Source organism: Bacidia gigantensis (genome assembly GCF_019456465.1).
Source record: "Bacidia gigantensis strain McMullin 20006 chromosome Unknown contig_180, whole genome shotgun sequence".
Classification (NCBI taxonomy): domain Eukaryota; kingdom Fungi; phylum Ascomycota; class Lecanoromycetes; order Lecanorales; family Ramalinaceae; genus Bacidia; species Bacidia gigantensis.
In genome coordinates, this window is record NW_025408596.1 from 2,964,986 (window position 1) to 2,976,660 (window position 11,675).

The window sequence follows — 11,675 nt, forward strand, 5'->3', positions numbered from 1 at the left end:
TGGGCAGCCCTGTGGCCTTGCTTTGTTTGCCGTCAGACACGCTTTTCGAAGAATTTGCACCCGAACTACATTGAAGCATAATCATTTGGTGGACTACGGAAAATTCTACGGGCTATTGTAGATTTGATAGACATGGTCTATTTGAAAACCCATCGATTGCGATCATTCAGAACTATCGTGCCTTTAATAGGAATCATGGGAAGATTTCCATGGTGTTGGGGCAGCTGACAAAGGGGAAACTGCGCCCTTTGAATGGGACTACAGGACGCGCTCTGGTGGTTCATCACTCAAATCTTCCCAGTCCGCCAGTCACTCCTAATTCTGCGCTACGTTAGTCCCAAATCTGAATGCTTGTATTTCTACGGTGGACCATATCCTCAAGCCCCCAATTCCACTCAGATCCGCCCCACGCACACCTCGGTTATCACTACTCCCTAAGTTTGAACGGTAGAAGCGAGACCGCCTCAATGCAGAAGTTTCTCATATCTATGGTGATAGTTGGCATTTGTAGCGGGCCGTGGTGATTCATCAAGTGGTGAATACTTCCGGAGGAGATCAGGAGACCCAACTAACGCAGAATACGAGATGTCTTTTAGCAGAAGCAGTTCATTGTAATGAACATGTTGCCCACTAATCAACAAGCGACGGATCCATCCTCCGCATTCCGATGCGATCAAGATGGTATCATTACAAGTCTATGTTCCCAACGCCTTCGTCATATTCATATGCCATTTCAAGGACCTCCCTTCCGATTTTGGTCCAAAAGTAGCTTAGGCTTGATGAAGCCTTCATCGATTTGTCTGAACCAAGCTGCCTGCTCCTCCGATGTGCCCGAAAAGAGTTGCTGGATGGCTCCGGTCGCGGTGATGTGCCCCTCACTACCGCTTGGGTGGATGTTTCCAGCTCCAGGATCAGTGGATGAGGCGGCGGGAGGAGTTTGCGACGGTGGGGATCTCCTTCTGGGCTGGCGAGCGGCAGGGGGAAGATCACTGTCGGAAAATTCATCATCGCTTGGTAGTTCGTCACCACGAGCCAGAAGTGACTGCCGCGACTGCTCCTTATCTCTCTCACGTTGGCCAGCTGTAGAATTGTTGCGCGACGTTGGTCGGTCGGGAGGACTGAGACTCGGAGTGCCGCTGCTGTAGGTATGTTGCGCACCGTCCGTACCGTTAGCACGATAATCCCCACTCGTTTTTGGTTTCGGCGTATAGCCTACTGCGTTGCTCTTGTAGTAGGTCCCATTCGTTGCTGTTTCTATGTCGAACTCATCGTCTGAATCGACCTCTTCAACGACACCTGTACGGATACCCATGATCTCCAGCATACGAGCGGTAGTCCCGCCGAATATGATGACCGTGAGCACGACCACTACGAGCACCGTCGCTTGTAATGCTGAACCGTTTTTGCCAGTCAAGCCTGCTGCGAGAGCTACACCCACAGCCCCCTCAGACCAGCCCAGAAGAGCATGACTTGGTAAGAATAAGGGAGCTCATCAGCCACGTCTTGCCCGCGTCGTCTTGCGCGATATCTTATGATACCATTGACGGCTTTGGACAGGGGAAACACAGCACACCATCTGGCAGCGCATATTCCAATAACGGCGATCAGGATGAATAGTGGTTTGAAATAGAGTGTAGTTTCCGTGAATAGAGTCAGGCCCAGGTAGATGAATATGAAATTCTCAGATAGTTGAGCTAAAGCCGAGAACATGTATTTGGTTGTCAATTGCGTACGTCTGGACATGTTGTAGTAGGCGTAGTGTTTCAGTGTGATGCCGCAGAATAAAAGGCTCACGATACCTAAATCGCATGTCAGCTCGTGATGCGTCTGGTAGAAGCAAGTCAGGGGACTCACCTGACATCAGCGCCCCGTTTGCAAAATAGTAACTGGCATATGCGATCAATATGACCAAACAACTCTCGATCTTTGGGAAACGGCGGACAAGCGTGAACTTCAAGAGGAGTGCTGTACCAATACCAATCAGGACACCAATCAACATGCTTCCGAAGAAGACCAGAAAGAAAATCCCGACGGCTTCGAAAAAGCTTCCTATTGTCAGAGAAGCCCCCTTTGTCTTGTCCGGTCCGTATCGTTGAGCGGTGTCAAAGATGACGATTGCAATGGCATCGTTGAGGATCGATTCGCCGAAGATGATTGTGTATAACTTGGGATCGACTTTGTACGTATTGAAGATGGCAAGAATGGTGACGGGATCAGTAGCTGATAGGGTGGCCCCAACGGAAATGGCCTCAACGAAAGATATTTGGAACCCATCCAGCGGTAGCCGTGTCCACAGCCAGAGGAATACCCCCAGGACGACCGCCGATATGAAAGTGCCAGCAAAAGCAAAGGTCAAGATTGTGCCAATATGTCGAAAGAAGTTTGCCTGATGTAACTCATATCCGGAGGCCAGAATGATGGGTGGTAGGAGGAGATTGAAGAAGAATTGGTAGTTAAAGCTGACGGTGTTCTGGATGAATGTTCCTTCTGTCAAGTTGATGACCAAACCAGCGGCCATCCCTGCCAAGTATCAGCAAAGTCGTCCATCTTAAATGGCGTACCCGCTTACCGGCGAATATTGACAAGACTGTTTCATGTATAGCTTGTATTTTTTTATGCTGTAGCATGTAGCTAGCAAATAGGGCGAAGATGAGGAGCATGATGAGGATGAATAGTGCCCATGAGGAGAAGACCTCCTTCTGACTTGCTTCGGGCTCTAGGCTTGTAATCAGTTTTGAAGGACCGATAGAATGCTTTTGCTCAAATACCATCTTCAGGGTCCGTTTCTTCGCTCTCACGTTCTAGCAGGTGCCTCCTATTAGCCTAATGTAATTCATGACAATGACATTTCCACATACTGAGAAGCTCGTAGATGGCATTTCCTATATGGGAGGCCATGCTGGGTGAGTGATAGAACGGTCTGGCGCAGGTCGCGCATGAAGAGGATCAAGAGCTAAAGATCCGTTGTTGTGCGAATAGACAGCATCGGACTCATCGACGAAGTTACCATTGAGTCGATTGAGCGACTTCGACGTGATAGAAAGCCGCCCGCAGCCACTTTCTGGTGTCGCCAAAGGTAGCAGCCTAGGTCGCTTGAACTCGATAGGGCCGGGTGGCAGAACGGCGATTTTGATTTACTCCAACGCGGAAATCAACGCGCTCGTTGCCTCTATCGTGACTTTGAGTTGCTTCCTCTAAGCTTGCATCTTTTGCAGTCCGAGGGGTCCTCTCAATTGACTGATTCTGAGCTCTCGAAAGGTTGCGGACTGCGGAATCGCCCCGCCCCGCTCGTCTCCATTGAGCCAAATTCTAAAAGATGACCACGCTGAACGCGCTCAGGATTATACTGGGAGAGTGGATGCACAGGAGGACGTACGATGACGCATTGGTTAAGGCCATCCTCACAGCACAACAATGTCGTGCATATAGGATTTAATTTGCCATTTTTGTGGGTGCGCCAAATGTAAGCTGCGAGGTACTGGAAATGGCAGGCTGTATCACAAGACCTACCATGTGTCCCCACAATTCACCGCCAGCGACCTGACATTTTCAATACCTCCCTCATGACCTAGAGCTCACCTGATGCTCATCACTGCGAGGGAAACGACTAAATCGTTAGGACGGTGTGGATATTGATGGCTTACGAAACCTTGACCTCGAATAAGCCTTCAAGCCTATCTGATGTATCGGACGATCAAGAGCTAGAGGGATTTGAGACGCCAAATGATTCTACAATGAGGTTGGAGAGTCCGAACAATGATCAGAAAGAGCCAACTGGCATGTCAAACTCGAATGAAACCTCTTCGCTATTGTCGTCTGAAGGAGAATCCATTCACCGGCAGAGTGGTAGTGATGATTCTCTGAGGTCGCTAGACTATCACGATGCGAAAGATGCGCCGGAGCCATTGAAGAGCGTCTTCTATCTGTTCATTCTCACACTCAGCGTGGGAGGCTTGCAAATATCATGGGCTACGGAAAACTCCAATGGTACGCCATACCTGCAGTCCCTTGGGATGAGCAAATCACTCTTAGCCTTGGTATGGATTGCTGGTCCACTGACCGGAGTTCTCGTCCAACCGTATATTGGTATTCGAAGCGACAATTGCCGCCTTAGATGGGGAAAGCGCCTGCCTTTCATGGTCGCAGGCGCAATCGCAACTTCAGTATCTTTCTTGTGCTTGGCATGGGCGAGAGGTATCGTTCAGTCAATCCTTGGAATCTTTGGAGCAGATGCAGAGTCAAATGGTGTAAAGGTGTGCATCATCATTTTCGCCATTGTTTGTGTGTATGTCCTCGACTTTTCCATCAATACTGTTCAGGCTGGAATACGGGCCTTCATCGTGGACAACGCCCCTTACCATCAACAAGAAGATGCCAATGCATGGGCCGGGCGCATAACAGGCGTTGGTAACATTCTTGGGTTTCTCTCGGGATACGTTGATCTTCCAAAACAATTTCCCTGGTTAGGAGGAACGCAAATGCAGGTACTCTGCGCCATATCAGCTTTCGCGATCTGCGTCACCGTTCTTATCTCAGCCCTCTATATTCGAGAACGAGACCCTAGCGCTGATGGTCCTCCAATCACCAAAAATCCAGGCCTGATATCTTTCTTCACCCAAACGTATCGCTCTGCCAAGCGAATGCCGCCTCAAATTCGCAAAGTCTGTGTGGCGCAATTCTTCAATTGGCTGGGGTGGTTTGGCTTCTTGTTCTATATGACGACCTATGTGGGCCAAGTGAAGCTCAATCCCTATTTCGATTCCCATGACAATCTTACACCGGAAGAAATTGAAGACGCCTGGGAGGACGCTACACGAGATGCAACTTTTGCATTACTACTCTTCGCTATAACCTCATTCGCAGCGAGTATTGTCCTACCTCTCTTTATAACCCGAACATATGCGCTATCACCATCTACTAATCAGAGCGAACACGTTGACCGTATAACCGCTCCACGACCATCGGCGCTTCGAGCTCGTCTTGATCGTTTTCTGTCACGCCTCCAGATCCAGTGGCTGACCCTCCGACGAGCCTGGTTGATGTCCCACATAATCTTTGCCATCTGTATGTTTTCCACATTCCTGGTCTTCAACTATGCTGGTGCTACAGCTTTGACCGCTTTCATTGGCTTGCCCTGGGCTATGTCTCTCTGGGCACCGTTTGCTCTGATTTCCGCTGAGGTCTCGAAAAGGGACACCCGTGCACGACGGCAGGTCGAGCAAGGTCGCGGAGAAGGCGAGCAAGAAGACCAGGCAGGAGTCATCATGGGACTCCACAATGTCGCAATATCTGCACCGCAAATCCTGGCTACGATAGTTGCCAGCATTATCTTCCAGATCGCCCAGAAGCCTAGAGGGCAGCCTTACGATTCTAGTGTCGGATGGGTCCTCAGTTTCGGAGGGGTGACCGCCCTCGCGGCGGCTTACTTCACCTACAGAATTGGCGAGGAAGGTGACGAGTGGAAAGCTCGTGACGGCGTTCAGGACTACGAGAGGGTTGGCGAGCATAGGGAGGCAGATGCAGTGTAATGTTTCATGCGCATAGACCAGATACCCCATCGCTGCAACAGAAAGTTGCTACATCTTTCTTTTCAAGGAATGAAACGTCTTGTCGATTCCAGCCATTGCTGCGACATCGTTGCTTTTATCATTACTCAGCCGCTGTCCACCCACAATGTGCTGTCTCTGACGTCTTGTCCACCCATCGATCAAGTCTTGACCGCCCTTCCACGGCTCTCCCGTGATTGAACGGTCAGCAAGACAGGGCTATTTCCGGGAAAAGGCAACACAAACTGGGAAGGCATTCTGCGAAGAGACTTCTTCGATGACACGTATATTTGCAATAAACATGAAACTACTTTCGCGCTACGGACTTGATTGATTGGGAGCGATTGGCAGCCTCCACTACGTGATTGGAAAGAGCATGTTGAAACCGGAATTCGAGTCTCATAACCCTGACAGAGGTTGCTTCGACAGCTGATTTTATTCACCTCGTCTGCAGCATGCGACGATTTGATTCTCTCTGCCGGTATCAGCCGCGCCTTGATTTACATACATGGCCGCCATTGATCCCTTCCTCTCTTTCTCCTCCTCGTTTCAAACTTCCGCCTTCTTCCCAAAGCCATCATCGACCCCGACTTCCTTCTCGTAATAACTCATGTCCCTGCAGCACCCACATATTATCATGCCTCTTGATGGCCAGGAAGAATCGTCCCTCACGCTCCAAATCGCCGAAGTTTTGACGTCTCTATCTCTTGGGGCCTCGTCCTTCCCTCCTATTGGCTCGTGTATGCCTGGATAGAACGTGAGAACTTTCTCCTGAGACCGTTGGCCGCCAAAACGTTGCCCTTTCTTTGTTGACATGTGCCAATCACTCGAATCGACCTATCCCTTATCCCTGGACGACTGCTATCTTAGAAGGATGACAATTGGAGATAATGGCACATGAGTCGCTATCGGCTGCGGCGCCGCGGTTGAAGGCCGCCGAGCAGTTGCCGTGGTATCCGCGGGCGTCGACGATGGAGGAGTATGAGCTGTAGCTGGCGTTGTTCGAGCTTAGGCGGGCTTCGGAGCCTTGACCGAGAATCTTCCTTCGGGGCTGTCGCCTCGATACTTGCGCTTCAGACTATGAGTTGATACGAAATTTGTTGCAACCACTTTAGGAGCTTCTTGGGCTTGAGCTCCCTGTTCTTGCATCGCCTTCTGTGCCTCCTCCTCGTCCTGTATCCGCTTCTCGTCTGCAACAAGTGCATCTAACCGACGGTTTGCTTCGGTAAGGCTGAAGAGCTTCGGCTTTGTCGTCGTGTTCGGTTCCTCCGGCTCGGGTGGTGGTGCTCTCAAGGCGTCCGCAAATCCAATGCCACCAAGCTGGAGATCTGGCTGTGCCGATGACACTGGGGCGATTGCAATGGAGGGGAACCCAGTTAGCGACAGTCTCGCTAGAGCATCACCATTACCTTCGGACGGACCTACAGGCTGGGGTATACGGTCGCCGAACCTCTGGATGAACAGTCCATAAGTCCCAGGAGCGGTTGTTGGTTGGACCCCTGACCCTTCCGCCGAATATGGCGGTAAATTTTCATTCAGTGTTGGCTCCTTAGGCGTATCTGATGGGTCTGGGTCGTTATCTAAAGGCTGGAAGGCTGACAGCTTTTGTTTGTTTTTGCGCGTATCACCTTCCGCTTCGAAGCCCTCGTCGACATCCTCCGCGTGCAAGAGAGTATCGGATGGAGCTAGAAAACCCTCTCCCTCTTGTTGCGGGAGGAATTGGGACTCTCGCGATTTCTTTATGGCCTTCCCCATCTCATCCTCGAAATCCTCGTCCGCAGAAAAATCTGCACCTCCTATAATCTGAGCTGGGTTTGATGGAGGGCATATCTTGTAATACTCGTCGGGCAACCTTGCTCTGATCCCGCGCTGGTTGAACAAAGCCATAGCCGCTTCCATCCACACTCGAAGTCCAGAGTGCGTTTGCCGTAAATCCGTGGTCTCCTGCCTCGATCCAGGCGTCAATCTAGCAAACCCTTGCGTCAAACTAGCAATCTCATCCACCGAGTCGGCGGATTCTGCTGTATGACTCTTCTTAGCATGGTCTTGCTCTGTCAAGTCACGAAGTGATTGTAACTCGTCCGTGACCTCGCGCAGTTTAAGTCTAAGACTATCGTTGTCTTTGCGACCTTTGGTTTCATTCTCTTGGAGTTTCCGTATTTTGAGCTCAGCAATTATCAACTGCGTTTGAAACACTCCTAGTCGTTGTGTAAGATCAAAGACCAAATCTTCGTCAGCACCGATTTGATCATCGCCAGCGTCGTCTCCCTGGATAGGAGTGTCAGCAGTGTTGTTGGTGGAGAGGGGATTTTGGTCTTGCCCTGCGTTATTTCGCGGGACAGAAGAAACAGCATTGCTGTTTGGGGGAGGAGGAAGAAGAGAAGCTTGCCCTGCGTAATCTCGCGGGACAGAAGAAACAGCATTGCTGTTTGGGGGAGGAGGAAGAGAGGCTTGCCCTGCGTTATCTCGCGGGACAGAAGAAACAGCATTGCTGTTTGGGGGGGAGGAAGAGAAGCTTGCCCTGCGTTATCTCGCGAGGCAGTAGGAGCAGCATTGCTGCCGCTCCGAAGATCACGGACATTGCTGTCCATGGTTGGATCTTTGCGCACCTAAAGGCACGCAGAAGACCCCGCGAAAAAAAGAGAAAAGCAAAGAACAAAAGCGCGTTCACAACACCAATCGATTGATGATTTCAATAGAGTTTTCTTGAATAAGCTCTTTGAAAGAAGATTGATGATATTGCTGTATGGGGAAGAAAGAAAAAGAAACGGACAACGCGTGGGATGTTGTTGTTGCTATGTGCGAGCCGCTAGAGTGTCATCATCCCTTGGTGATGGTGTCAATTAAGATTTGGTGTTAATTAAGATTACAAATTGGAATGAAGTCAGAGTAAGGCTCTCTCATGACGAAGGAATAAAATCTGCAGAATTGAAGAGACCGCTGTCTGACAACGAAATTAAAACGCATCTACCTAACATTGATATCCTGTTTACCAGCGGTGAAGCTGGAGCAGGAACACTCTGGATAGACGTTGCAACTTACTGGACTGGTAACCAAAGTTCACTGATTGTGCGTCAATGGCGGAGTGTTTGCAATCAAAATCTTGGGAAAGGCAGACGAGAAAACTAGAAATATCAACGGGTCTTGTGTTAGGGTTACTAACAATCGACATCACAACAAATGATTTACACCGAAGACGTCACAAGGTCAGGATGCGTAATAGGGGACGCTTTGTAAGATATAGGCTTGACGAAGATATTACCTTCTGTCGAAAGATGGCCAGTACCAAGTCATAGGAAAATTCAATTGTTTGCTTGAGAGTCGCCGTTCTGATAAGGCTCGAAACTTTGTAGAACAGTCTCCAGGAGGAAGAAAATGCAAGAATACAAAGACTGAGCAGAGAATCAGAAAGAGATGCCGATGACGCGCCACAGCAACGTGTGGAAGATTGCAATAATGCCATTGCAACCACGCCAACCTAATGTATTCCGAGTTATGAATGAAAAGAGTTCATCTCCATTTCGAGTCGTAGAAACTCGGTCGTTGCCTCAACAGCCTCCGTCAAATCATTCCATCGATCTATGTCGGCGTCTATCTCAGCCCGTTCTTCATGTCGACTCGCCTCCGACGCTGCGTCTATAGCCGCCTTCTCTTCCGCTATTTCTCGCATTTTCCGTGATAGCTCATGTTCATCGATGGCCCTATCCATATATGATGTCCGGGCGTCGGCGCTTGTACTGGCGTAGGCACTTCCATTGGATCTTCCTGCTGGGTAACGGCTGAACCCCTTTGCTCCTTTAGTGTACTCTTGCGCCATTTGAGTGAACATAATTTCGCTTATCCAGGGCTGAAGTGGGCGAAAGCAGGCTCAAGTGATCCTCTGAAAAAAGGAAAACACATCAGGATATATGTAAGCAAATGTGGCATCCCCCAGGTTCAGGATGTAATTCGATTTCTCGTGCCCCTTGTATTCTTTCAGTCGACTCTTAGGATCTAGACTGTACCCTATCTCGATCACAGGTGCTACAAAAGGTACGTCCAGTCTACCAGCCAGCTCTTCAAGATGCACACGTTGTCGCATCTCCCGTATAAAATACGAGATTCTTTTTGACCACCTCGAGCCAAGCTCGGTGTTGATTCGCATTTCCTTCTCATCGTAATCTGGATACCTTCGCCGTTCTTTTCTCGTCTGAGAGGCTGGCCAACACTTTTCCGGCAGCGGCTTGATAAGAAAGTCCACTTCGGTTGCTAAACCGTTGCTCGCAGTGTCTCGCTTCAAATACAGCTCATCATAGCCACAAATCTGGGACTATTGCGTCGGAGTCCTAGCGAAGAAAGAAATCACGGGAATGAAAATGCTGTCTTCGGTTGATGTGCTCGTCGGACGTCAAATGTAACTGCCATAGACAAGGCGAGACTGGTATCAAAAGAAACCTAAGGTTCAGGCCTCTTCGTACACTGCTTTAGGATATTGAGCTTTGTGTGCCGATTTCCCCATCGACTTTGACGGTCCCAGAACTGTCATCGCCTGTCATTCCCTTCAACGTCAACAAATGTACATATTAAGAGCCGTTCTTCGCGTCAAGCACCGTGTGAAGCCACGTACTGGTTGTTCGCTTCCCTTCTTGGTATTTCAAGCCCCAAGTAGAGAGACAAATGTCCTTCTAAACAAAGAAGCTAAGTGCGGCTCATTTTGTACATCCTAAATTGCCTTTGTGATTGTGTTCTTTGAGCTTGACAAGCCCATTGTTTCCTAGTACATTCTGTGATGTTACAAAAGCTAATCATACCTCTTTCTCGTCAGGCATCTCCTCTCCTTATCTCATCCCTGTCTCGGTTCTAATAATATCTCGACGTTGGCAAAATGTGCAAAGTAACAGCAACATCCTACATCGAATGTCCCCACGTTTGTAGGTACCGCCTCCAACAAACCTGCAAAGACGGATTCTCATGCTCACAGCTTTCCTGCAGGAAAGGGAACAACAAAGTCATTCATACAGCCGTCTCTGACCAACGTGTATGCTTCCAGTGCTACAGTAGATTGGAGCTCGACCTTCGTCAAAGAATTGACCACCAGATCAGGAAAAAGATTGATAATGGTGCGAGTAACAGGGTGGACAAGAAGACTACCGATGACGAGATCAAGCAGTTGAGAAAGACAGAAAGAGAGGGGATTGCTAGACTAAGATTTTGGTGTGGGATCGATAGGAAAGAAGAGGGGAAGGAGAAAGCAAAGAGACATGAGGGATCGCACGGAAGTGGCAGGAGTAAGTAAGAACCTCCCGATCAATATCTTTACATTCGTGTCGTGATCTGAAAAGAGGAACCTCTGAGTTGGGAGACCCATTGGCAACGATCGGACGCTTACTGCTGTTCAAATTCGTGAGCAGCGTCTTCGGCGAACGAAGACTTTGGGGAGAGACTCATATGTGATGCTTGTGACGCTCTATTTGACTTGGCAGATGAAGATATAGTGGAAGCTCATGTGGCGCCTGAAACGATAAGGTCTTTTGCTCGCTTTGACTCTTCAACTACTATACAGCCTTAATTATGTCGGTAGAATTGTTCGACCCTTACGCTATGTCTTGCACTCTGTCTATGGTTTCTGAGCAACTTTCTACAAGATACAACGCCACTCCCAACGCCACTAACACTCAGAAATCATGATTGTAAGCTCGCTCCTCCAACGCAGAGCATTAAGCTACTGCACTGATGGAGCCTTTTAACGTCATGCTTAGGACGATTTCCAAAGATTGAATCCCCAGCAAAAGCTTGAAGGGGAGCCTTTTCACGTCATGCTCGGGACAGTTTCCAAAGATTAAAAATATCCCTGAGCTTGCGCTCGAAGTGAAGCCTTTTATGGTCATGCTCAGGACCGGTTCTAAAGATTCAAAAAGAACCCCTTGAGCTCTTGTTCAAAGCGAAACCTTTTATGGTCATGCTCAGGACCGGTTCTAAAGATTCAAAAAGAACCCCTTGAGCTCTTGTTCAAAGCGAAACCTTTTATTGTCATGCTCAGGACGTGTTCCAAAGATTTACAAGCCCCCAAACCCAACTTAAACGGGGCTAAGCATTTTATCCTCGTGCTCAGGAGCGACCTCAACTGCCGGGGTCACTCGATTTGTTTGA

General features: G+C 49.1%; 4 protein-coding genes across 4 annotated transcripts; 2 read left to right on the forward strand and 2 right to left on the reverse strand.

The window, feature by feature from the left end:
• Positions 1-733: 733 nt before the first annotated feature.
• Positions 734-2,879, reverse strand: KY384_003838 (uncharacterized protein; the record flags this gene model as incomplete). The annotated part of the gene is made up of 5 exons (XM_044812347.1): positions 734-1,428; positions 1,539-1,799; positions 1,855-2,520; positions 2,570-2,801; positions 2,859-2,879. The coding sequence occupies 5 exons, from the start codon at positions 2,877-2,879 to the stop codon at positions 734-736; spliced, it is 1,875 nt and encodes a 624-aa protein (XP_044671480.1).
• A 756-nt stretch (positions 2,880-3,635) lies between these two features.
• Positions 3,636-5,528, forward strand: KY384_003839 (uncharacterized protein; the record flags this gene model as incomplete). The annotated part of the gene is made up of 1 exon (XM_044812348.1): positions 3,636-5,528. The coding sequence occupies one exon, from the start codon at positions 3,636-3,638 to the stop codon at positions 5,526-5,528; it is 1,893 nt and encodes a 630-aa protein (XP_044671481.1).
• A 1,026-nt stretch (positions 5,529-6,554) lies between these two features.
• On the reverse strand, positions 6,555-8,137 carry KY384_003840 (uncharacterized protein; the record flags this gene model as incomplete). Its single annotated transcript, XM_044812349.1, has 2 exons — positions 6,555-8,002; positions 8,122-8,137. 2 exons carry the CDS (start codon positions 8,135-8,137, stop codon positions 6,555-6,557), a joined length of 1,464 nt encoding a protein of 487 aa, XP_044671482.1.
• A 2,273-nt stretch (positions 8,138-10,410) lies between these two features.
• On the forward strand, positions 10,411-10,821 carry KY384_003841 (uncharacterized protein; the record flags this gene model as incomplete). The annotated part of the gene is made up of 2 exons (XM_044812350.1): positions 10,411-10,452; positions 10,576-10,821. The coding sequence occupies 2 exons, from the start codon at positions 10,411-10,413 to the stop codon at positions 10,819-10,821; spliced, it is 288 nt and encodes a 95-aa protein (XP_044671483.1).
• Positions 10,822-11,675: the final 854 nt, after the last annotated feature.